Genomic DNA, 23,516 nt, shown 5'->3' on the forward strand with positions numbered 1-23,516 from the left:
GAATTTGTAATATTTTTTCACGACTAGCTTCAAAGTTTTCGATAATTTTGATCCTTAATTTCATTTCAAAAAAGTCAAAAACAGACTAAAAAGATTTTTTTAAAAGGAGAAGTAATAAATATTACGCAGCAAAACGAAATGTAAAATACATAACTCGATTTTCTATAGACAAAAATTTAGTGGATTTAATTGGCTCTCAGCTCTAAATTGTTTCATAAATTCATTTAATATAAATTCAGTTTATAAATTCAACTTCCTTACTAAATGTTTGAAAAAAAAAGCAGAAATGTTAAATATATCGAATTAGTACTAGGTATAAGCTGAAAAAAAATGTAAAGTAAAGCTGTAAAATATACCTAATAATTACATTGTCCTCTCAAAGTTTTTGACTTAATTTTATCCATAAAAAATTCAAAAAATTGTAATATATTAAATTTACGCTAATATACAGTTTATAAATTCAATTTCCATACTAATTATTTGAAAAAAAAAGCAGAAATGTTGAATATATCAAATTAGTACTAGGTATAAGCTGAAAAAAAACTGTAAAGTAAAGTTGTAAAATATACCACATAATTACACTGTCCTCAAAGTTTCTGGCTTAATTTTATCGATAAAAAATTCAAAAAAATTGTAATATATTAAATTTACGCTAATATACAGTTTATAAATTCAATTTCCATACTAATTATTTGAAAAAAAAGCAGAAATGTTGAATATATCAAATTAGTACTAGGTATAAGCTGAAAAAAAAACTGTAAAGTAAAGTTGTAAAATATACCAAATAATTACACTGTCCTCTCAAAGTTTCTGGCTTAATTTTATCGATAAAAAATTTAAAAAAATTGTAATATATTAAATTTACGCTAATATACAGTTTATAAATTCAATTTCCATACTAATTATTTGAAAAAAAAAGCAGAAATGTTGAATATATCAAATTAGTACTAGGTATAAGCTGAAAAAAAAACTGTAAAGTAAAGTTGTAAAATATACCAAATAATTACACTGTCCTCTCAAAGTTTCTGGCTTAATTTTATCCATAAAAAATTCAAAAAATTGTAATATATTAAATTTACGCTAATATACAGTTTATAAATTCAATTTCCATACTAATTATTTGAAAAAAAGCAGAAATGTTGAATATATCAAATTAGTACTAGGTATAAGCTGAAAAAAAAACTGTAAAGTAAAGTTTGTAAAATATACCACATAATTACACTGTCCTCTCAAAGTTTCTGGCTTAATTTTATCGATAAAAAATTCAAAAAAATTGTAATATATTAAATTTACGCTAATATACACTTTATGAATTCAACTGCCGTACTAATTGTTTGAAAAATAAAAGAAATGTTGAATATTTCGAATTAGTACTGAGTATAAGCTGAGAAAATCTGTAAAGTAAAGCTGTAAAGTATACCTAATAATTACACTCTCGTCTCAAACTTTTTGGCTTAATTTTATAGATAAAAAAATTCAAAAAAATTGTAACATTTTCTCGCTAAAACAAGATGATACTGAAAATCATGACTAGCATCAAAGTTCTCGACAATTTTGATTCTTTAATTCGAGAATCTTTTAAAAGTAAAACTAATAAATATTAGAGAGCAAAACGAGATACAAAATACACAATTCAATTTTCTGTAGCGAAATTTTAGTGGATATAATTTGCTCTCAGCTCTAAATTGTTTTATAAACTCATATTTAATATAAAATCAGGTTTTAAATTCTTTACTTCTTTACTAATTGTTTAAAAAAAGCAAAATTGTTGGAAATATCGAATTAGTACTAATTATAAGCTGCAAAAACTGACTAAAAGTTTTACGACAAAGATCAGAAAAAAATATTAAAAATTTAAATTTCTGCTCTGTCCCACATTTCCAAAACACTGTAAATACCGTTAAAGATATAAAAAAAGCAGTTAAAGATAATTAAATTTTCGGTAAAAAGCCTTTTTTAGCCAGAGTGGTGGTAATTTTTTGCCATTTTTAATTCTTCGGTTTTAATACAAAAGGAAGAAAAGAGAAAAGTAGCTAAAAACGTGCAAAAATAACCCTATTTTTCAATAAGTTGTACTCATAAGAGTTTTAACTCTTATAAAAAAAAGACAAATGAAGTTATTTTTGCACGTTTTTCAGCTAATATTTTCATTTCTTTCCTTTGTACTTCGCACAATTTGCTTGAACTGTTTAGAAAATCATTTAATTTGTTCGAAAATGACAGTACGTCGGTGTTTACTCCTTTTTTCGCTAAAAATGTCTCTTTTTTCAGAGATTTCATCAAAAAAGACCAAAGATTCATTTAGTTAAAGGTTGAAAGTGGTATTATTTTTAGTCTCATGTATATACTTAGTTTATTGTTATTATTTTTTTTTTTTGGTAAAGACGAAATTATGTTATGTTCTTGAAGTATTGTGCACATTTTTTGGGTGAAAACACAACAATGATCTTATTAAAAGTAAGCTGAGTTGCTTAAATTGCTCAAAAATGCAGCTGAAATATGACATTTTTTTGTCCAAGATTTCGCAAAAGCAAATCGAAAGTACATTTATTTAAATAAATAAAAAACGTCAATTTTTGTTTTTTCCGTGTGTTGAAGTTTTTCAATTAAAATTTTGAGTATTTTCGAATTCGACATTTACTATTTTTGCCTTGTACTTAAGCATGTTTTTGAGCTAAAAAATTACCATTTTCTCTAGAAATTTTACAAAAACGGACTGTGAAACTGTTAAACTGTGTTATTTTCGCACGTACCTATTCTGAGCTAAAAAGTACTATTTTGTCAAGTTTTATTCCCCCACGAAAACACCTCTTTCATATTTACGTAAAATAGCGTCTTTTTTCAACATTTTAGTTCAGAAAATATCGAAAACGGTGTTACTTTTGCCTTCTAAACAGGTTTTTGACTTAGGATTTCACCTTTTTGCTCAAAGAAAAAAAAACAAATTGAAAACCATTTATTAAAAAAATACAATAACAATAATTCTTTTTTCAGCATTTCAGTCCAAAAAAAAATACCATTTTTGGAAAGATTTCTCAAAATAAGACCGAAAGTCACCAATTTTTATCGAAAACGGTGTTACTTTTGCCATTTAAACAGGTTTTTGAGTTCCGATTTCACCTTTTTGCTCAAAGAAAACAATACAAATTGAAAACTATTTATTAAAAAAATAATATAATAATAATAATGCTTTTTTCAGCATTTCAGTCCAAAAAAAAATACCATTTTTGAAACGAATTCTCAAAATAAGAGCAATAGTCACCAAGTTTTATCGAAAACGGTGTTACTTTTGCCTCTTAAACAGGTTTTTGACTTAGGATTTCACCTTTTTGCTCAAAGAAAAAAAAAACAAATTGAAAACCATTTATTAAAAAAATATAATAATAATAATTCTTTTTTCAGCATTTCAGTCCAAAAAAATACCATTTTTGGAAAGATTTCTCAAAATAAGACCAAAAGTCACCAATTTTTATCGAAAACGGTGTTACTTTTGCCTTTTAAACAGGTTTTTGACTTCCGATTTCACCTTTTCGCTCAAAGAAAAAAAAACTGAAAACTATTTATTAAAAAATTATAATAATAACAAATAAATAATAGTTAGACCTAAAGTGTCATTGTTTATGCTTTCATTGAGCTCTTTAGCACGTTTCGAGCTAAGTCAATTTTTTTTTGCAAAGATTTCACTAAAACATTCTTCAAAATGACTTTTTTAGGTGAAAATAATGATAGCTTACCTTTCCCTATGTTGAAAAATTTTTTTTAGATAAATCAAATTCCTTTTTCCTCAAGATTTCGCTCAACCAAGGTAAAAATTCATTTTAACTAGCTTAAAAATATCCATTAGGCGGTCTAAATTTTTCGTTTAATTTAATTTAATATAATAAGCTGAAAAATGTGTAATTTCAACTCTTTCTGGCCTTTTAGACAGGTGTTTTTTTCGTTGAAAATATTACATATTTTCTTCAAGATTTAAGCACGTTTTTGGGTTAAATATTCAGTTTTTTTATCGGAGGAAACAACAACTAAAGTAAATCAAAATTTTTGCACGCTTTTCTGTTAAAAACACATTTATATTTCGCAATTTAAACCTACATAAACGGTTTAAAAAAAATATTCTTTACAACTTTGTCCCTCACAGTTTTAAAAGAGACAGACTGCACACATAAATGAAAAACTGATTCGATTCTTTTTTAAAAACAATTTGCTCTAATATTTTATTTTTTATTTAATTAATAACTGAATAAGTAACAATTTAAAATAGTTTGCAAGAAAAGCAATAATTTTTGCTTAATAAGTAACATAAGAAAAGACTACAAATAACTATAACTTTTAAATATATGTAGAACAGACCAAACTTAATTATTTATTATTTTAAATAGACTAAATTAAAAATAGAAACCAAAAATTGATTTATATCATAAAAACAACGCATAAAACGCTTATCATCGCTTCGCCCCAGACTTCGCCTCATTTAATTTGTTGTACGTATTTCAATTATCACAAATTGAATAAAGATATATTTATTATTAGTTATTCATCATTATTTAACCGAGGTTACGACCAATTAAAAAAGCTTTTGTTTACACACTCATTTAAATTTCGGTATTGTAATCAAAAAATTTCAAATAAATGCACATGTAGCTGTTACATAACAGCTATAGCGTTTTTCGAATTTGTGTCGACCCATTTTCCTGAAAATAAAAATTATGGAAGATAATTTAAGTAGGTCTACAAACACAAAAAACGGAATCACCTAATTATGTTGACACACTTTCCTGCCAAGATAACGGAAAAAAAATTATGTAATATCAACAGCCAACAAATAAAAAATCATCTCGTGGTCAGTGATAACCTCACGACCAGTGATTCACGTAAACAGTCAAAGGACAAAAAGACGTCCTTTTGTCATTGCACGAAAAAATCACACAACTGTAAGTTTGGTAATCTTTAATTGTAATTTTACACTATTCAACTAATGCTCTTGTGTTTTAAGATATTCATTATATTGTGTTTCAGTCATTAAACTCTTAAGTTCCCCAGTATCGGACAATTCGATTTTAAACAACCACCCTGTAATAAAATATTATTAAAAAAATCAACACCAAAAATAACACACCACCAACCCTTATCATAACATGACGAGTTGATCAAAGACGGCGTTTCTTCAACACTTGTATTTTTCTCTACAACTTTACCAGAAATGGGACTATAAACCTCACTTGCAGCTTTCACACTTTCAAGAGCCCCACATTCGTCTAAAAACGTGTTAGAAATTTGCAATTTTGAATTAAAGTAAGTAGATACCTTTTTGTTTTAGGACAGTGTCGACATCTGGCAGTTGTGCGTAAACTACATCCCCCAGCGCCTCCTACGATCGAAATTGATAATGATTTGATAACACAATCACATGTGCACAAATAATTACCTGAGCGTATTGTGATATTCCCACTTTCCCGGTTTTACCATCAACTTCCACCCACTCGTGTTTGTCTGTATATAAGCGTTCTAATAATGGTAGAAAATTAAAAAAACTACAAAAAACTGGCTAAAGGTGTCCTCACCTGCCCAGAACGAGGGAGTTGTGAAAATCGACCTATTAATAGCGTGTTTGCGGCATTGGTTAAAGATTAATTGTCTCGCTGTTGAATTGTTGACACATCTTACGAACCGGTGGATGACCATATTGAAGCAGACTAGAAAAGACGTCAGTTATCGAACGATTAAACGTTTCAAAATGATCACATGCCGTTAATACTGCCACAGCCAGACTGACAAGACTGTCATCGTTTCGGTTCGGTTTGTTTGCGCGCTAATTTGGGGTCAAACATTGATAAAATTGATTTCATTGTCATGTTTTGAAAAATTCGACCACTAACGAAGCAAATTATCTTAATTGGTTCCGTTTGCTTATTTTTGTGCGATTGAAATTTGATAAGAACGTGATCGTTGGCCGCACAATTACGAAAATAAAAAATTGGGATAAAATCGGAGTTGCATCGCGTTTCTGTTTAGCTAATATATTGTTATATTGACCATTAGTTGTTATCAGTTTATCGTATGTCGTACGTCCAGCTTGTGCAGCTTACACAACACGATGATAAGGGTTTTCGTAATTAAAAACATCGGTTAAATAACATGTTTTACAATTTTGTTATTCGGAGGGATCACGTGAAGTTTTTTCAGCTAATGATCGATAGTTTTATGACGAATTGCAATGAGTTGCAAAAAAAAATTAATAAAAAATGTGTTTCAGATAAATTTTCCCCAAAATACAACAGTCACAGAACACTATAGACTGCCTATTTAAAGACAGTAAAAAGTAAATACAATATTATTTAGCTAATTATCTATTTTTTGAAACCCCTAACAATTGTTGCAAATATTATTTCGAGATCTAAATTTTCAACTGTGTGTTGCTGGTTGCATTTTACAGGCGCCGGTCTCATATGAAACACCTTGTAACTTCAAACGCATAGGTCTAGATGCTCCTTAGAAAAACAGTCTTAACAAGGTAGTTTGATGTTTTTACCAACAGTATTGTATTATCCAAAACAGTAGGTTCTTTTTTTATATGCTTTAGATGTAAACAGTAAAATTACTGTTTTTAAAACTAAAACTCTTAGGCGATGGAATGGTTTGTTGCAACGCATTCTACGGTTCATTTTACGTGTTTCCACTAGTTTTTACAAATTGCAAAATCCAAAGCCAAAAGTTTAAAAATTTCCAAAAACGGCCAACTTAGATACAGGGAATAAACTGACGAAATCTACCTTAGAATAACTCAGGTAGTCATTCAAAAATATAACCTTTCATATTTTAAAATATCAGTTTTTTTTGAAAATATTTTAATGTATAGGACATAACGAGTTATGGTTTAGAAGTAACACCCTGTATATTTAACAAAACAAAACAAAAAACGAAAGTTCCTTCACCATGAAACGAATTTTAGCATTGTAAATGCAAGACAGAAGGTACTCTTTTTTTAGATGCTTAGATATAAACAGTAAAATGACTTAAATTGAAATTTTGTCAAGTTTTTTAATGATACCAACGTAAATACGCATGTAGAATGTTTTTGGGGTCCTTAAGATGAGAAGCTATTCATTCTTCAAAAAAATATAATTTTAAACGATGAACAATACGGGCTATCCAGAAAAAACATTTAAAGATTTTGGGTGTAAACAAAAAAGTTTTTAATTTTCTATGTTTGAGAAAACAGAAAGGAAGAAAGAACTGACAGAATCGATAAGAAAGCGCAGAAAACAAAAGATAAAAGTAAAAAACAGAAGTAGGACATTAAAGTAGAATAAAGAATGGAACACAAGAAGACTGAACAATGAAGAAAGAAAAGAGAAAGAAAAGGAAAGAATATAGAACAGACAAAGCGATTGGCAATAAACGAAAATCAGGAAACAAAAAAGACAAAAATAGAAAGGAAGTTAAAGAAGACAAACGATAGAGGACATCGGAAAGTTCTTTCTAGTAGAGAATAGAAGGCAGATCAAAAATAGAAAAAAAATACTTGCCAGTACCTATCCCATTTGAGATAAAAATAGAATATGGTAAACAAGGATAATGAAGAAGAGAGAAGGGGGAAAGCTGTTCTAAAGAAAAGGAATAGTAAACAGAAAAAATTGAATCGGTTTGAGATAGAGAATAAAATATACACAATTAAAAAGGTAATAAAAAAGAGAGACGAGAACAGCTATATTGAAGAAGAGAAACAGTAAACACAGAGAGGAAATAGACTATAAAAAACAGAAGAAAGAAAATGTTGCTCTATTTTCTTCTGTTTTCTATAGTCTATTTCCTATCCTCTCATAGATATCAAAGAATAAATTTCCGAATATGGATCAATTGGAACTTTTTTTCTTATTTTAACCTAAGGGACCACTCCCAGTTTAATAATTGTGATTGAATTTTTTACTGAAGTTTTCTTTTGTTAATATTTAATGTATTTCGTTTATGTGTTTGAAATAAATACGTTTTTCTTTTGAAGAAATATATTCATATATTGAAGAATGGTACTTATTTTAGTATCTGTGTCAACTTCTTAAAGTACATAATTTTATTCTTCATTAATTATGTCCCTTTTTTTCTATAGATTAACTATCACCTTATTTTACATGCGAACTGCTGACAATGTTAATTCAATATCTATATTTGCAAACAAAAAAGTGAATTTATGTATTGTACATTGAAATTGAAATGTTTCACTTCCCAAAGACTGAAAAATTCTCTTTCTTGATCCGAAATAAGTAATACATAAGTTAAAATGAAGAAGAATTTTCTTTTCTAATTTTTATGTTTACAAATGTAAATTAGTTATTGTGAAACTCGAATAACAAAAAACAAAAAATTACAGATATAAAACAAAAAGGGCAAACATTTTAATCGAATTTTAAAGAATTCTCAAATCTGAACCAAGCTTTCAATTAATGAATTTAATTTTTAATATATTTTTTGAATTTGTTTTCCTTAGCAACCGTCTTAATTGTAGTTCATCTTTAATTGTTTCTTGATGTCTAATTTAAGAATTTATTGAATAGTTCACCCTAAGTCACTATAATTGATGATTTTTTTCAGCAGTTAAGTAACTGTTTAATGTTGAAACTTTGTTATTTCCACAATCTAAATTCAAAAACAGAAAAAAATATAACTGAGGTGTCAAAAACTTAAAAATCTCACTTTGATGAGCTCAAATAATTGTTTAGCATATTATGAACTTTTAATTCAGTTTGTTGTCTACTCATTAATTTTGGATCTCTCTGTATATGAATTTTGTTTTGAGCGTTACTTTTGGATCTGTTTTATAATTATTTAATAATGATTAATGAAATAATGAACTATGACGAAAATAATTAGAACAATAATCATTTTAGAACATTTCAGTTTCACCACAGAATTTCCTAAGATATTAAAATTGACATATTTTTGATAATGAACTGACAAATGGTCAAAACCGTGTTTACACTGTAAAAAAATGTTGGTAATTTTAATTAATGTTAACGAATAATCAGAACCTTTACAACATGCTTTCTGAAGTTAAAACGAAAAATGCAATATATTAGGGTAGTTTTTACCCATTTTTTAGCGTTTGATTTGGTTGTAAAAACTGACCTTGACGCCTTTATGTTTGTCATAAACTCATAATATACTGAATATTTGTAATTAAAAAATTGATTACATAACTTAATTTAATAGGTGTACTCGAGTTATTCCTAGAATTATTTTAAACAAATTCGCCGCGCAGTCGTAACTCACCTTAACCTTCCTAACCTATAAAAGCAAACGAAGTGAAGAGGAAACCCTCCAAAAACTACAATCAAGATAGCGACCACACGTCACGCATACTAGATTCCTATTTTTATTACAACTGTCACAGTGTTGTCACTATTTTCGTGAGGTGTTGCCAGTGTTTTATGTTTTTGGTGTCAAGATTCAATATTTTAACTTGTACTCTTTACAGATACAATAATTACTTAATCCCTAAAGCAAACAAATTATCGCAAACTAGGAAAATGTCAGCTAACGTTAACACTTTCTACGAAGCGGCTTTAAAATACACGAAAAGTGCCGGCGAGGTATATTACTTATTATTGATTTAGTTTTCCTTCCAAATAATCATACTTATACATAATTTTAGCTAGTCCTTGAGAAAATCTCTCTCAGCAAAAACGTAGCACTAAAATCGTCTGAAATCGATTTGGTCACTGAAACCGACCAACAAGTGGAAAAACTACTCATTCAGAACCTCAGTAAAGATTTTCCCGATCATAAATTCATTGGTGAAGAGTCGGTAGCTGGTGGTAGTCAATGTACATTAACAGATTCTCCAACGTGGATAATTGACCCAATTGATGGGACTATGAATTTTGTCCATACTTTTCCACACTCTTGCATATCCATAGCTCTATTTATTGAGAAAAAACCAGAAGTTGCAATTATTTACAACCCAATGCTTGATCAGTTATTCACTGCCAAAAGAGGGCAAGGGGCTTATTTGAATGGGAAAAAAATTCAAGTTTCTAAAGAAACTGATTTCAAAAAAGCTTTGGTCATGATGGAGTTTGGGACAAGCAGGGATCCTGAAAAGATGAAAGCCGTTATGGCCAATCAGAACATATTGATAACGCAAGTACATGGGTAAGCATAAATAATAATACATAATAGATAACGTGACAAGTGTTAAAAGCCTAAATAAATAAGTTTAATATTTAGGTAAATTGTTCCAGATTTAGCTGTTCATTCAGTTCTAGATGCGATAATATCTTAAGGAAAAGTACACAGATGAAAACTTCCATCTTTACATAAATTGTAAAAAAATAGCTTCATGACAGTTCCAGAACCAATAAAACTGTTTCTCTTTGCTTTATACATATCTACAGACTATACCATTCAATTTAGATAAATAATTGTACAGTTTAAGTATGTGATTCTGTAATTAAATTGGCTAGTTGGCAATACAGATTGCGGTAATTAAATTGGCAAGTTGGTAATACTGATTGCTGTAATTAAATTGGCAAGTTGGCAACATTAATTGCGTCAGGGGGAGGCTTCAAAATGAATAACCAGAACTAAATGTGACGTTTGAATTGGATGATTAGGCTTTCATACAGAAAGCATCATGTGTTCAAAACGGCGATTTAAGTTGGCAACATTAAGCGAACGAAATTTGCCAATTTCTAACTGTTCTGTATATTTTTCATTGTTGCCAACTTGGTTTCAAAGTCACACGCCACTCTGATTAGGATTTTTTGTATACATTGTACTTGTTATACCGTGAGATTCTGAATAATTTTTCAACGATAAGTTGGTGGCCAAATTAGATTGTTAATTGGCAACCTTGATTATAAATTCAATCGTCACATGCAGTATTGTCAATGGATTTGCAAGCGAAAAAGAAAACTTTAGATATTCCTACAAAAATTGCACACATTTCTATTTAAAAATAGGGAGTTGAAACCAAAAAAAAACATAATTTTATGAAAAAAGCAATTACGAAAGACTATACACTGGGACACGAAACGAGATAAAAAATATTGCTTGATTTTCTGTGCCCAAAAAATTATACTACCTTTTTGGCCCAAAGTCGCTTTAAATTAATTCAAATAAAGATAATTCATTAATTTCTTAAAAAAAAAACTACAGAAATGTTGAGCTTTGCTTTCTTAATAGGCTGGGAAAAACTGACGCCTAAAAGTTTCTCCAGAAACATGAGAAAAAAAATTCGACGAATGCGGTTAAAGATAAAGAAAAAAATGTATAGAATTAATTTCCTGGAAAATATCCAACGTACAAGCGACGATTTCGTTTTATTGTGTCGATGGTCAACTGTTTGTTCCTTACGTTTCTAATTTTTATGTTATCTTCAACTTTTAATAAATATGGGACAGCAAATTAGTAAACTGATGTATTTTTTATATTATTTTTGACAAACTGTATTATGCATTATTATCTTTACTTTGACTGTGTATTAAGTTTTTACTTTAAAACTCTTACTTTTCGTTTTCAGTTCTTGGAGTCTATTTTAATAATTAACCTTAAGAAATAACCTTCCGTTATTTCTTTCAGATGTTCCAAATAAGACTAAATAATTATTCAACAATGTTAAAGCATTAAAAAAAAAGGATGATGTAATGATGTGGGAAATGCCAAAATCTTTTCATGTCTCCTATCAGTTATCATATCACTGATGACACTGTATCTAATTCCAGAGAAAATTTTAAAACAACTTCAAAGAAATTTTAAACGAACAGTGGATAATGTTTGTGGCTGAATTCTTTGCTGAATACTGTCAAAAGGTTATTTAACTTTAGTGTAACTTATGTATCAAATTCTTTATAATAACCTTATTGACAAAATAAAATTAACGTTTTAAATATCGTTACAACAAAAAATTTATTAATTGGTTGTGAATTCCATGTTGAGAGTCTAACTGAAGCAGTAGGTAATTAAATTTTTTTCTTTTAACTCGAATGTATTTTTTACGTAAAATTTTAAATGAACAACACATAGGAAGAAAAAAAACTAAAATGTTAAAGAAGGAATCCAAATTTTAGATTTAATAATATATATCTAAATTTTAAATGTAAAAGCCGTGCAGTTTTTTAGCGTCCATTCCCTAGTGTACATTTCTAAAATTTTTCCGTGTAAGTCTCTCTTCAAACGGACAAAATTGTTCAAAGAACGACTTATACTAGTGAATTACACCCAAAGAAATGAACCCAAAGCAAGTGAAACTGCTGTAATTTTACTTTGTTTTATAATACAAGTTTTTTTTATCTTAGTATGTATTTATTTTGATTTGACATGTTTTATATCTTGTCTCCATATTATACTCGAACTTTATTCAATGTTGCCAATTTAAGATTAAAAATTTATTAAAAAACGCTCGTTATTTTCGAAATAATGAATAATGTTTTCAATTTCTAGTTTACGAGCCTTGGGATCTGCAGCCCTGGACATGGCAATGGTCGCCTTAGGCGCAGCAGACGCCTATTTTGAATTTGGAATTCACATTTGGGATTTCGCAGCGGGAGAACTAATTGTTACAGAAGCTGGCGGAGTTGTTATGGATCCTTCTGGTGGTCCTGTTGATAGATTTTCGCGACGAATTTTAGTAGCAAATTGTCGAGAAATTGCAGAACAGTTGTCTAAAAAGATTGTTCAGTACCACCCAACACCTCGTGATTAAGTCATACTGTGCCAAAGATAATACTGTTAGTTACCTGTTATGAAAATGTTCGTGTTAGTGACTGTACTTCATGTTATTAATAAAGAATCTGTTTCAATGAAGTCAAATCTTTTTTTTTGAATTAGTGAGTTTAAGCTCAAAGACGTGCTTAAACATCCCAAAAAACAAAAAATAACACATATTTTTGGCTACTTTTGACGAACTACCTCGAAAAATTGCATTCTCGGTAGGAGAACGGACAAAAATAATGATCTTTTTGCCCTCACTTGGTGATTTTTTGGCCTGGTTCAGCGGTTCTTTAAAAAAACGTGAGTCTTTTGCTTAAAAAAAGTACTAAAATGCTCTAACAGTGTAAAATTAATATCATTTTTGACCAGATTTAGTGTTTCTTTTGGGCCGTTTTAGTGAAATTCAGGGAAAAATCTCGCATTTCTGACTTAAAAAAAACACTTTCCACATAATTTATTCATTATTTTGTATTAAAACTTAAAAAAACAAAAATATTTTTTTGGTCCAGGTTAGCAATATCTTACAAAAAAAACTTAATTTTAGCTCGAAAAATGCTCGAACGTTCGAAAAAGATATTTTTGCACGAAATAATTGGGCCTTCTGATGCAAAAACATATTAAAACGCTTCGAAAAAAATTCAATGTAATTTTTTAATCATTTGCGAAAAACTGGGAGCTTTTATTCCTTCAAAAAGTGATTGAAAGCTTAAATAACATGTAAATATTTTTGAGCTTAATTTTGTGAAATAAATATTACGTTAATTAATGTATTAGGTCGTCGAAAGAAGAAAAAATTATGTCATATTCCGGTTAGCTTACATTATTTTAGGCAGATTTAACAGAATCTCACAAAAAACTAGTTTTCAGCTTCAAATCGGTAAAAATAACCTTGACATTATTTACAGATGTTGTGTTTATCTTCAACAAATGTCGCAAAATAATTACGCTTCTGTCTGCAATGTTCAACACCAGATAGCAGAACAGTCTTAGCTTGAATCGAAAATAGAAAAAAAAATTAAACACTTAAAATTCGAGTTGGAACCTTTACATCGAGATAGAAAATAGGTTCAAAATACAGAATTTAAGAAATAATTTAATGTAATTGTCATATTCGTGAAGATTAGTTTATTTTCCTCAACGCGTATATGAAATTATCAAGGAAAATATGGTAACTGATTTAAAAATCAATAAAATCCAGGTCACGATTTCTTTTGTACTTAATAATTTTGCCGTCGGAATTTTTCGTACTTACCTGTCACAACTGCTTCCATTTAACCGATGCTCTATTTTTCTAACCAATACAATTTTAACTATAACTTAAGAAAAATATGTTAGTCAAAAAATCGTAAGTTGATTGGATCTTAACCTTAACCTTTAAGGCGATTCTGGCAAACCGTTAAACCCTTCTCTGGATTTCACTTCCAATTTCTTAAGCCCATTCAGCTGAAAATGAAAAGAAAATTTACCACAAAGTTTGGGTTTCGCAGTTTTATTTTAAAGAAATATTCAGCAATTTGTTCACCCCTGTTTAAGCAAAGTCATTGCGAAAACAAAGGTCAAGTCAGTAAAATACATTCTGATTTTGATGAAAAAATTACAAATCAAAATGTATTTTTTGAAAAAATTGTGAGCACAATTTTTATAACAGTCGCAGGCCAAATACCTTATCGAACTTTACACCAAGACCTCCTATCCAAACACTCATTTCGCCACACTTCTGTAACAAAAATGACAAACTTTTATCAATATTTTATTACTTTATAAATACTCCACAATATGAATTTTCGTGTACAACATTGTTAATCTACAGTTTGTTTTAATAAAATATAAGTCTAGTACAAGACTTTTAAAGAATTCAAAGAAAAATAATAACAAACAAAAAAATTAAAATTACTCGCGGTGTCCGGTTACCTCACTAGACCAACCCTCAAATCTTGTCCTGAATAAACGGATGTGTTAACGCATTATTCAAGCTGATCCTTTTGGCAGGATCTATAGTCAATGCCTTCTCTAACATATCCTTCAGTTGGGTCACTTTTCGCAGCTGGTCCGGGGGCAAAGCCTGACCTGCCACCAGCTCGGATTGGAGGTCGCGAGTCACTTTAACAACGGACATCACCACCACTTTTTCCTGAAAAAAATACGACACGTCTATCAATCGGCGATTAAAAATTGTTATACTTAAAATTAAAAAAAGTAATCAAAATAGTGCAATAAAATTTAAGTTTTAATAATTATATGACAACTGTTAAGAAAATATGATGTTGCCATCAAACTTATAATCCAACTAATAATATCTTAAATTTTAAACTTCGTAAAACACTTTGTGAAACAAAGTTTAAAAATTTTGGGTTTATTATCTAATTATCATTACATAATGAAATGCAAAAATTACAAAACAATAGTTGCCATTTATTTTTGGCTTAAAAAAAACATGATCATCTATCAGAAAAAAATAAAGAATTTGGTTGGTTGAAAATTGATAAACTATTCGAATGTTATTTGTCTCACTAAATTTCATTCTAGAAAAAGCCTAAACACCGGGAAAACCAACTTTAGAAGTACATTTTTTTTTCAAAATGATTATACAGTCGCTGATAATTGAAATGAAATAATTAATATTAAAGGGGAGAATCTTCCGCGCTAAACTAATTTCTTATTTATATAAATCATTGGAAATGCTAATTTGTTTATTTCTACTACAGGGCCAAAGGTATTTTATTTTCTTTTTAACACTCATTGCTGATGGAAAATAATGTTAAAAAACACCTTTTTCAGTTTTCAAGTAGGTACTGATCGCATTTAAAGACTCTCCTACTACCCGAGTAGAAGAATGTATTCTGTAAATAACTTTCAAAAATGTTACTTAAATTTAAAACGACTCTAAATCGCCACTTTTTTTCAGGTTTCGGTTTTTTTTCTGAATTAAATAAACCACTGACCGTATTTAATTTTTTTTATACAGTTCGCGTAGAATAATGTAAGCTAAATTGCTAAAATTCCACGCCTTTTAGCGTACTTTCTAATGACATTCTAAAACAAACGATATTTTTATCTTGTTTTGTGCAGAAATTCAGTAAAGAAAGTTGTTGGTAGCTATAAAAAAATATAATAAATTAAGTTTATCCATTGTATAACTCATTTGAACTCATATAAAACGAGCTGACATTTAATCGTAATAGAATTCGAGGTTTGCATGTAGGAATTAATTAATTAATTGCTGATTAACTGACAAGCTACAAAACCTTTTTAAGCAACATTTTGCTTCTTAAGACTACAGAAAAACTATGAAACAATTCACATGCATAAATAAAAACAAAATATTTAATAGAAAACGCTAGTTTCTGTGTAGTTAGTATTAGTTTCAGTAATTTTTAAAGACATATTTATTTCTCAAAAGTAAGTGGTCACAGTTAAGAAATACGAAATAAATAAATAAAATAAAAAATAAGAATTTTTTATCCATAATTTGTTTGAATTAGTTGATTTGTGAAAAATCTTTTTTTAATTCTATTTTTAATTTTTTTGCTGTTTTTGCCAATTGTTATTAGTTATATTAATTATCCAATTTCTTTTTCATTTGACATTTTTTAATAACTAACATAATTATAATTTTGGGGAGGTAAAGTGGAATAAGTGTAAGTTACATTGCCCCTCCTCATTGTGGTATTGTTTTCTATGTTTAAGATTGTCCTTTATTCTTTCTTTTTTTTTGTTGTGTTACATTCCTTTTTTTTTATTAATATACAATGTTCGGCAAAAGTTCAATCAAGAGTTTTTTGCCAAAACAAAAAGACAATTTTGTCATTTTTGAAAAGATTTTTCCAGGGTTCCAAGCAACACTTTATTCACAAATACTTTAAAAAATTATTTGTACATCAGTACATAAGAGCTAATGATATTAAATCAAATCCTGGTATTATATTTTGCTTTTGTCTCAGAAAAACGTGTCCCAACTTTTTTTTCGAAGAAATCCCTAACAAAATTTAAGATAATGTCGATTTTGAAACGTTTTTGTTGTATTTTTAACTTTTTATGTACAAATAAACTGAAGGGTTATTGGTATTTTATCAAATTACAAGGTGTCAGCTACAGAGCGATACAGTTTACTAAAAGATACAAAATCGGTACAACTTATATTATATTATTTTTCATGCTTATTTTCTTTAAAAATTAGTAATATCTCCAACTTTTACTTATGATTTTAACATATTTTAATAAGGGAAATCTTTTTTTAATAATATTACTTAATAAAAGCCATTTATTGTTTTATTATTAAGGTTATTTTATTTTGCTTACCCGTTCAGTAACTCGATCTATCTCATGGTAGAGAAAATTGCAGTTACTGTCGAAATGTTGATCCCTAAATGCCCCTTTTCGAATCACTTTATTCGGAAATTTCCCCTTAACGTCCATAAAGAACTTCAACATCTGATTGTTGGATTTACCGGAAAATAATATCCTACCAGTGTATAGCTCATAAATGGTACACGCAGCAGACCACATATCAATTCCATAATCGTATGGAATCCCCAGTATGATTTCTGGCGATCTATAAAATCTAGACACCAAATACGGTGTGATTTCGTTATCGTTTATGTAAGAAGCTGACCCGAAATCGCACAGTTTGAGCACAAGTTTGCTCTCATTGACTAATATATTGTCTGGTTTGATATCTAAAAATAAAAAAAAATATTTACTGAAAATAACAACACTCACGCTCAAATTCCATACCTGCATGTAAAATGCCAGTCTTTTTGAGCAGCTTCAAGGCCAACAACAACTGCTGTGTGTAGCTTCTGACGGCTTTAATATGCAAACCAACATCTTTTCCATACTTTTTCAAAACTTCTCTCAGATTCATCGCCAACGGTTCAAAAACCATACATAAATGCTGTTTGTGGAAAAAGTGCCGAATCAAGCGCAAACAATGCAACTTGTCTTCCGGATCGGCATCGTTCAATTTTTTCAAAATTTCCAGTTCTTTCAACCCGGTTTTATGCCTGAAAGCGTTCAAAAAATAATTATGAATTTTGGACAAACACGCGGGTAACATACATAATTTCGTTATTTCGAATGATTTTGACTGCAACATCAAGATTCGATCTGGCTTGGTCGCGAGCTCTTACCACGTTACTGAAAACACCTTGTCCAGTGTAACCATACACCATGTATCTTGAATCCAAAATTTCCCCAATTCTGACCCTGTAATAACCTTCGGCATCGTCCCAATTGTCGGTTAAGGCCGGATTTTCGGCGCCTGCACCTTTCGTAACGATGGTATTAGGGGACTAGAAAATAATTATTAAAAAAAACATAAAAACATGTTACAAAAAATTACATTTGTATCTTCTTTGAAAATGTCCTGGTCGGCAAACATGTCCCAATTGGGTCTCTTGGTTTTGGGTTCTTTTTCTTTCTCGTTTGAGACTGGTTTTACCTTCATGTTGGGTAGTAGAGGTGGAGTGTGTGATTCTTCCGGTTCTGGTTCTTCTTTCTTCTCTGGTGTCTTCTCTTGAGCTGGTTTTTCGGGCTCGGTTGGTGGTGCAGTATCGTTTGTACTCTCCTTTTCTTCCTTTGGTGATGTTGGCAGCGATGTGTTGGTGTTTGAATCCTCGCTGACACCACCCAATCGCTACAAAAAAATAAAAAATAATATAAAAATTATTTCAATTGAATATTTTTTTATGTGACCACGCACAATGTGAATGAAGTAGGAAATTAAAATTATTTAAAGTTATAGTAAGCTTCGTTATAAACACTGTTTAGTAAGCAGTGTGACAATAACAATTTAAATAAGTTTTTATATTTTTGTTTCCTACATTATTATTCACAAGAAGTATGCCGTTAATTTTCTTTAATTCCACTTTATCTGAGGTGCACTGATTTTTTCATAATAAAATTAGAGATTGAATTAAAACGTTTCAGATTATCAATAATTTGAAACAATCCTCCCAACCAGAGAGGTTCTGTATTAGTAATTCATAAAAAATAAAGATAAGAATTAGATTTCTAACAGAACAACGAGCTAATTCGCTCGAAAAACAAAAAAAGGATTTCAATAAGACTTAAAAAACGACACAATTATGTCATTTTCCACCTAATTGTTAAGTGATATGATATCATTTTGCATAAAACTACATTAGGTATTCTAATTAATAAATTAAAATAAAACATATTCGGTGATTTTTCGGTTTATTGTTGACCTGCAATTAAAAATTCAGAGTAAAAAACATTCAATTGAGTTAAAAGATTTGAAGACTAAAAAATATTCGCTGTTTAAAGATAATACGCGAATCTGAGCAACTAACTTAATGGCCTTTCTCGTAATTAGACGCTAATCTAGTTAAATTAACACAAAACTACTTTACAGAATATTGAATATTGAAGTTACAAAGTATCGTTAAATGAGAAACCATCATAAATTATTTACAGTTTTTAAAATATGGAATTAAAGAAAAAACAAGAAATATAATATAATAACTGAAAAACTAATTGAAATTGGCAAAATTTTTATAAGGAATCGCGTTTCCGTTCCAAAAATGTGCTCCTGGTTAGCCCATGGAGAGAGAAATTAGTTTATAATCACCCGAAGAAAGGAATTCAGTTTTAAAAAACGTGCTAAACCATTCAAAAAAAAACGCAAAATAATATCATTTTCAGTCTGAACCGCAAACTCTCGATTTCTCAGTTAAAAAGGTGTTGAAAAATAAACCCATTTTAGTTTCCCACTTGTTGTTTTTTTTGTGCACAGTTGAGCAAAATTTTCAAAAGAACTGATTTCTTTTCTCAAAAAGTGTTTAAAAGACTTAAACAAAAAAAGAAAGTCTAACACAGTTTTTGGAGTAATATGATCAATTTTCGACTTAATTTTTTGTAAAAAAGCAAAAATAACACGTGTTTTGGTTACAGTTTGGCGTATTTTACGTTCATGGAAGGACAACCATAAAAACTACCAAAACTATTAAAATTTCATAAATATCCACAGAAAATGAACAGGAAATTAAAAAATAATAACACTTTCCACCCAATATGTTTATTTTTGCTGAAATTCCTCCAAGTAAATACGTATCTAATAGCAAAATGTTTAAAACTGTGGCAGAACTTGAATTTTCAGTTCAAGCACTTGCTTAAATGCGCAAAAAAATGTAAAAATTACACAGTTTTTGACCTAACTAACAGTTTTTGTTTTTAGATTAAAAAAGGTAATAAATGGCCCAAAAAAACAAAAAATAATTGCGAAAATTTCACCATCCAAATTATTTAGAGATTCTTTTATTGCCCGATTTAGCAAAATCTTCCAGAAAGCTGAGTCAAAAAGTTACCTAAAGACTCAAACACGTGATTAAACACTGAAAAAGACCACTCTTTTTGAACTAATTAAGTTATTTTCAACATTTAAAAGTATATTTTACTGTATTTCTACAAAATTAATAATCACAGAAATAAAATTTTTCTCTTTCTTTGCATGTAATTTTTTTCAGAATTTGTCTACACTTCCTTGTAATAAAAAAGGGCAAGTAAACACAAAACAAACAATTTTTCGGATGACAATAACCACAACTTCATATAATTTGCTTCAAATTCAACATTTTTTATAACAGAAATAATTCTTTAGGTTTATCAATTATCACTGTTATCGTCTCGTAAGAATGTTCATGATGTGTTTTTTGACACTAATTCATACGTATGTTGCCCGATACTGTTGTTTGTAATCCCATTTTGCCTTTATTCTGGATAAACGATCCTATGTTTAACGTTAGATACCCGAGAGTGTTTATACTTTATTGATTATGTTATCTTTTTTGTTATAAGGAGTAAGTAAGTCAATGTATATCGAAATAATTTAAAAAGCATTTTCAAAATTGTAATACTGCGTGATCATTTGAATTTATAATTAGAGTAGGCTTTATCAGTTTTTTAATTTGGATTAAAAGGCAGATCATGATAATTAATGAAGCTGAAGGGCCAAATAATTATGTTTTGAACAGTAATATTCCAATTAGAATACATTTTTTCCATGAGATTGTATTAGTTTATCAATCAGAAAGACACAAAAAATGCTCCAACTATTTTTTGCCATTTCGATTAAAATCATTTTCCACCCTCCAAATACCCCACGAAAGCACGTCATTTCCTACCGAGAAAGAAAAGTATTTTTCTCTTGCATTCTCCTTGGTGAAAAACGGTATTCTTGGTAAAAACGCCGAAAAAATCATAAGTATTGTTGAAAAGTTTAGTTTGAACACCATAAAATTTTATTTTGATTACCCCAAACTGAAAATCCTTCAAGCAAATCATTCAGCATGTAAAATCTTTCAGATGGACCGACCAATATCGTAAATATCTTTAGACCCCCACATTAGCACGATTATTTGCTGTAAAGTTTTATGGTGTACAAACTCAGCTATGTAATAAAATGTATAACACTGAAAAAAAGTCGCATTTTCTCAATTTCGGGAGAGAATCCATGTTTTTCCTCCCTTAATATACTAATAGTTATAATTATAATAGTCGAAATAACGATACTAAAATATTAGATGTTACATAACAAAATCTTCGAAAAATAAACATTCAAAAATTAGTCTCATGATATTGAACATATATTTTTCATGTACAGTTAGAAAATTCTTCGAACTAATATTTTTTGAATCTTTTCAAGTGTTTTCCCTTTTAAACTGATCAAATCTCCAATTCTTTTACAACAAAAAATACTTTTAACAAAAAGAAACTCAGAATAGTACAGTTAAAAAAATACATATTCAAGCATTTTTTTATTATATTTTATTATTTTTAAATTTTCCTTTATTTATTGATTTTTTCAAACATAACAAACAAGTTCAGATTGTACAATTATGACATTTTTTCAAAACTTACCTTCAACAACTCTTCCCTTTGCTTCCTCCTCTTCTCAATAATCTTCTGCTCATCTTCTTCATCGTCCACCAGATCGATATTAACATCAATATCGCTATCACTGCTAACCCCATGCTTCTGTCCCTCACTCAGGGAGTCCTTGTACTTATCCTGCTTCTCACCCCTATTCCCTCTATGCCTCTCCTTCGCCTTCCTCGTATCATTCCTGTGATAATCCCGATGATAATAATCCTTATGATCATATCGCCGATCCCGCGATCTATGTCTCTCCCTCGACCTGTGATCTCTCACATGTCGCTTATCCCTGTCATAAATATGCGACCTGGACCTCTCCCTCCGCTCGGGACTTTTCCTGTGGTTGGTCCTGTGATAATTATCTCGCCCGTATCTCTCGTACACTTTGTGTTTGTCGTCTCTATGCCTTCGCACATCCTCTCTTGGATGCTCTTTGCGCTCAATGACGACTCTGCGCTCTCTGCTGTGGGACCTTTTGGGCTTCTTCACAGGCACCACCACGTCCCCGTCGTTGCTCGAATCGTCCAAGAGGATGATTTCGTCAACAATTTTCGGGTCTTTTCCGTTCTTTTTGGTCGTTTCGAGCTCCGCTTTGGCGATCTCGGCCTGGAGCAGCTCCTTCTGCTTCATGAGCTCCTCCAGGTCCATGTCGGCCTCGATGACGTTGACGTCGATCGCGTCGCTATCGCACTCTGTCTCCGGCACGCCGTCCTCGCTCTCGGAGGAGATCACCTCCAGCGAGTGCGTGTCGGTGAGACCGCGCGCCACAAAAGCAACAACCTCATCAGTGTCAGTTTTAAGCGGGTCCTTGTTTTTTGGGGTCCCTGACAAAGATTTACCATTAATAATATGATTAACATTTTTCTTACATACTGCAGTTGCTGACTTAGGCGATAATTCGGGGGTATACCGATCTAGTTTGTCACTTTTTGTCGAAAGCCTGTCTTCCGACATGTCCCTTTGTTTGTTGTGTTTGTGCTTTTTGCGTTTCTTGGTCTTTTTAGTTTTATCTAGTTTTTCGGTGACGTGCTTTTTGTGTTTGTGTTTGTGGTCTTTCTTGTGTTTTTTCTTAGGGGGGCTGGCGGAGGTGGGCTTGGTGGCGGGCGGCTGGACTTCACCTTTGGGTCTGCGAATTAAGGTTAGATGAGAGATTGGCGGATTGGGGGCGGTGGGGACGTGGTACTTACTCGGTGTCCATTCCGGTGGCGGGGAAATGTGATCGAAATGGCAAATTAGTGGCTGATTAGTGGTAATTTTATTTCAAAAATAACCTAGGAATAACATCGGAATATCGAATCGCCAGGCCAACGGTGATGGAGTCGCAGTTAATGCCGGCTATTGTTTACAGAGGGAGCGTTGGCGCTTTCGGCGGGAAAATGGAAACATTGTAAAGAAAATTTCACAAAAACTGTTGATTTACTCGACACAAGTTGCACAAAACTGCAAATTTCAATAAAAAAGATTATACACGTGGTAGTTTGTACTTGAGGTACTCTATGTTTCAATTTAACATAGATTTTTTTTCTTATAGCTGTGCTTTTACAGAAAATCCCAATTTGTCCTATATTTTTCTCTAAAAAATGAAAATGCGATATTCTCTGTTTCAAAACTACGGAAATGCTAAAGTCGCATTAAAGTGCATGAGTAATTTATAAATACCACAGAAAGGGGACGTTGGCATTTCCATAAGCTTGGAAACAGAGAATAAATAAGAGAAATGGTCAAACCTAAGCGTAACACAATAGTATAGATTCATATTACAAATATTACGTTACAAAATGTTGAAACATAATTTTACGCCTATAAAATGCAACCAGCAATACACATTACAAATTTTAAGGATAGCTCTAATTATTAGTCAAATTAATAACTAATTTGTCCAGCAAGAATAACGTAAAAAAAAGGAAAATGCATACACC

General features: G+C 30.3%; 3 protein-coding genes across 5 annotated transcripts; 1 reads left to right on the plus strand and 2 right to left on the minus strand.

The window, feature by feature from the left end:
* Nucleotides 1-4,932: 4,932 nt before the first annotated feature.
* On the minus strand, nucleotides 4,933-13,991 carry ppl (pumpless). Of its 3 annotated transcripts, none has more exons than XM_008201557.3 (6): nucleotides 13,958-13,991; nucleotides 5,562-5,693; nucleotides 5,426-5,505; nucleotides 5,305-5,368; nucleotides 5,124-5,255; nucleotides 4,933-5,070 (listed from the first exon to the last, which is right to left on the minus strand). In XM_008201557.3, exons 1-6 carry the CDS (start codon nucleotides 13,974-13,976, stop codon nucleotides 4,973-4,975), a joined length of 525 nt encoding a protein of 174 aa, XP_008199779.1. In that variant the 5' UTR covers nucleotides 13,977-13,991; the 3' UTR covers nucleotides 4,933-4,972. The 3 variants fall into 3 exon arrangements, with proteins under 3 accessions (XP_008199779.1, XP_008199780.1, XP_969000.1); XM_008201558.3 differs by lacking the exon at nucleotides 13,958-13,991 and adding an exon at nucleotides 9,265-9,404; XM_963907.4 differs by lacking the exon at nucleotides 13,958-13,991 and adding an exon at nucleotides 5,747-5,897.
* Nucleotides 9,476-12,798, plus strand: LOC657527 (uncharacterized protein). The gene is made up of 3 exons (XM_963983.4): nucleotides 9,476-9,584; nucleotides 9,647-10,146; nucleotides 12,436-12,798. Exons 1-3 carry the CDS (start codon nucleotides 9,522-9,524, stop codon nucleotides 12,695-12,697), a joined length of 825 nt encoding a protein of 274 aa, XP_969076.3. The 5' UTR covers nucleotides 9,476-9,521; the 3' UTR covers nucleotides 12,698-12,798.
* Nucleotides 13,992-14,442: 451 nt separating the features above from the next.
* Prp4k (Pre-mRNA processing factor 4 kinase) lies at nucleotides 14,443-22,967 on the minus strand. Its single transcript, XM_008201559.3, has 7 exons — nucleotides 22,785-22,967; nucleotides 21,583-22,723; nucleotides 18,047-18,340; nucleotides 17,764-17,996; nucleotides 17,440-17,708; nucleotides 17,005-17,381; nucleotides 14,443-14,836 (listed from the first exon to the last, which is right to left on the minus strand). Exons 1-7 carry the CDS (start codon nucleotides 22,793-22,795, stop codon nucleotides 14,633-14,635), a joined length of 2,529 nt encoding a protein of 842 aa, XP_008199781.1. The 5' UTR covers nucleotides 22,796-22,967; the 3' UTR covers nucleotides 14,443-14,632.
* Nucleotides 22,968-23,516: the final 549 nt, after the last annotated feature.

This window comes from Tribolium castaneum, chromosome 1 (genome assembly GCF_031307605.1).
Source record: "Tribolium castaneum strain GA2 chromosome 1, icTriCast1.1, whole genome shotgun sequence".
In the NCBI taxonomy this organism is placed as follows: Eukaryota; Metazoa; Arthropoda; class Insecta; order Coleoptera; family Tenebrionidae; genus Tribolium; species Tribolium castaneum.

What these genes read in the sequence shown, in the direction of transcription:
- LOC657527 (XM_963983.4), top strand. Translation starts at nt 9,522, where the DNA reads ATGTCAGCTAACGTTAACACTTTCTACGAAGCGGCTTTAAAATACACG. An exon ending in ACACGAAAAGTGCCGGCGAG is followed by an intron (nt 9,585 to 9,646) that starts GTATATTACTTA and finishes ACATAATTTTAG; the next exon opens with CTAGTCCTTGAGAAAATCTC. An exon ending in TTGATAACGCAAGTACATGG is followed by an intron (nt 10,147 to 12,435) that starts GTAAGCATAAAT and finishes TTCAATTTCTAG; the next exon opens with TTTACGAGCCTTGGGATCTG.
- ppl (XM_008201557.3), bottom strand. An exon ending in AACTCCCTCGTTCTGGGCAG is followed by an intron (nt 5,506 to 5,561) that starts GTGAGGACACCT and finishes TACCATTATTAG; the next exon opens with AACGCTTATATACAGACAAA. An exon ending in GAATATCACAATACGCTCAG is followed by an intron (nt 5,369 to 5,425) that starts GTAATTATTTGT and finishes TTTCGATCGTAG; the next exon opens with GAGGCGCTGGGGGATGTAGT.
- Prp4k (XM_008201559.3), bottom strand. An exon ending in AAAGGGAAGAGTTGTTGAAG is followed by an intron (nt 18,341 to 21,582) that starts GTAAGTTTTGAA and finishes ATTTTTTTGTAG; the next exon opens with CGATTGGGTGGTGTCAGCGA. An exon ending in GACTGGCATTTTACATGCAG is followed by an intron (nt 17,382 to 17,439) that starts GTATGGAATTTG and finishes TTTTATTTTTAG; the next exon opens with ATATCAAACCAGACAATATA.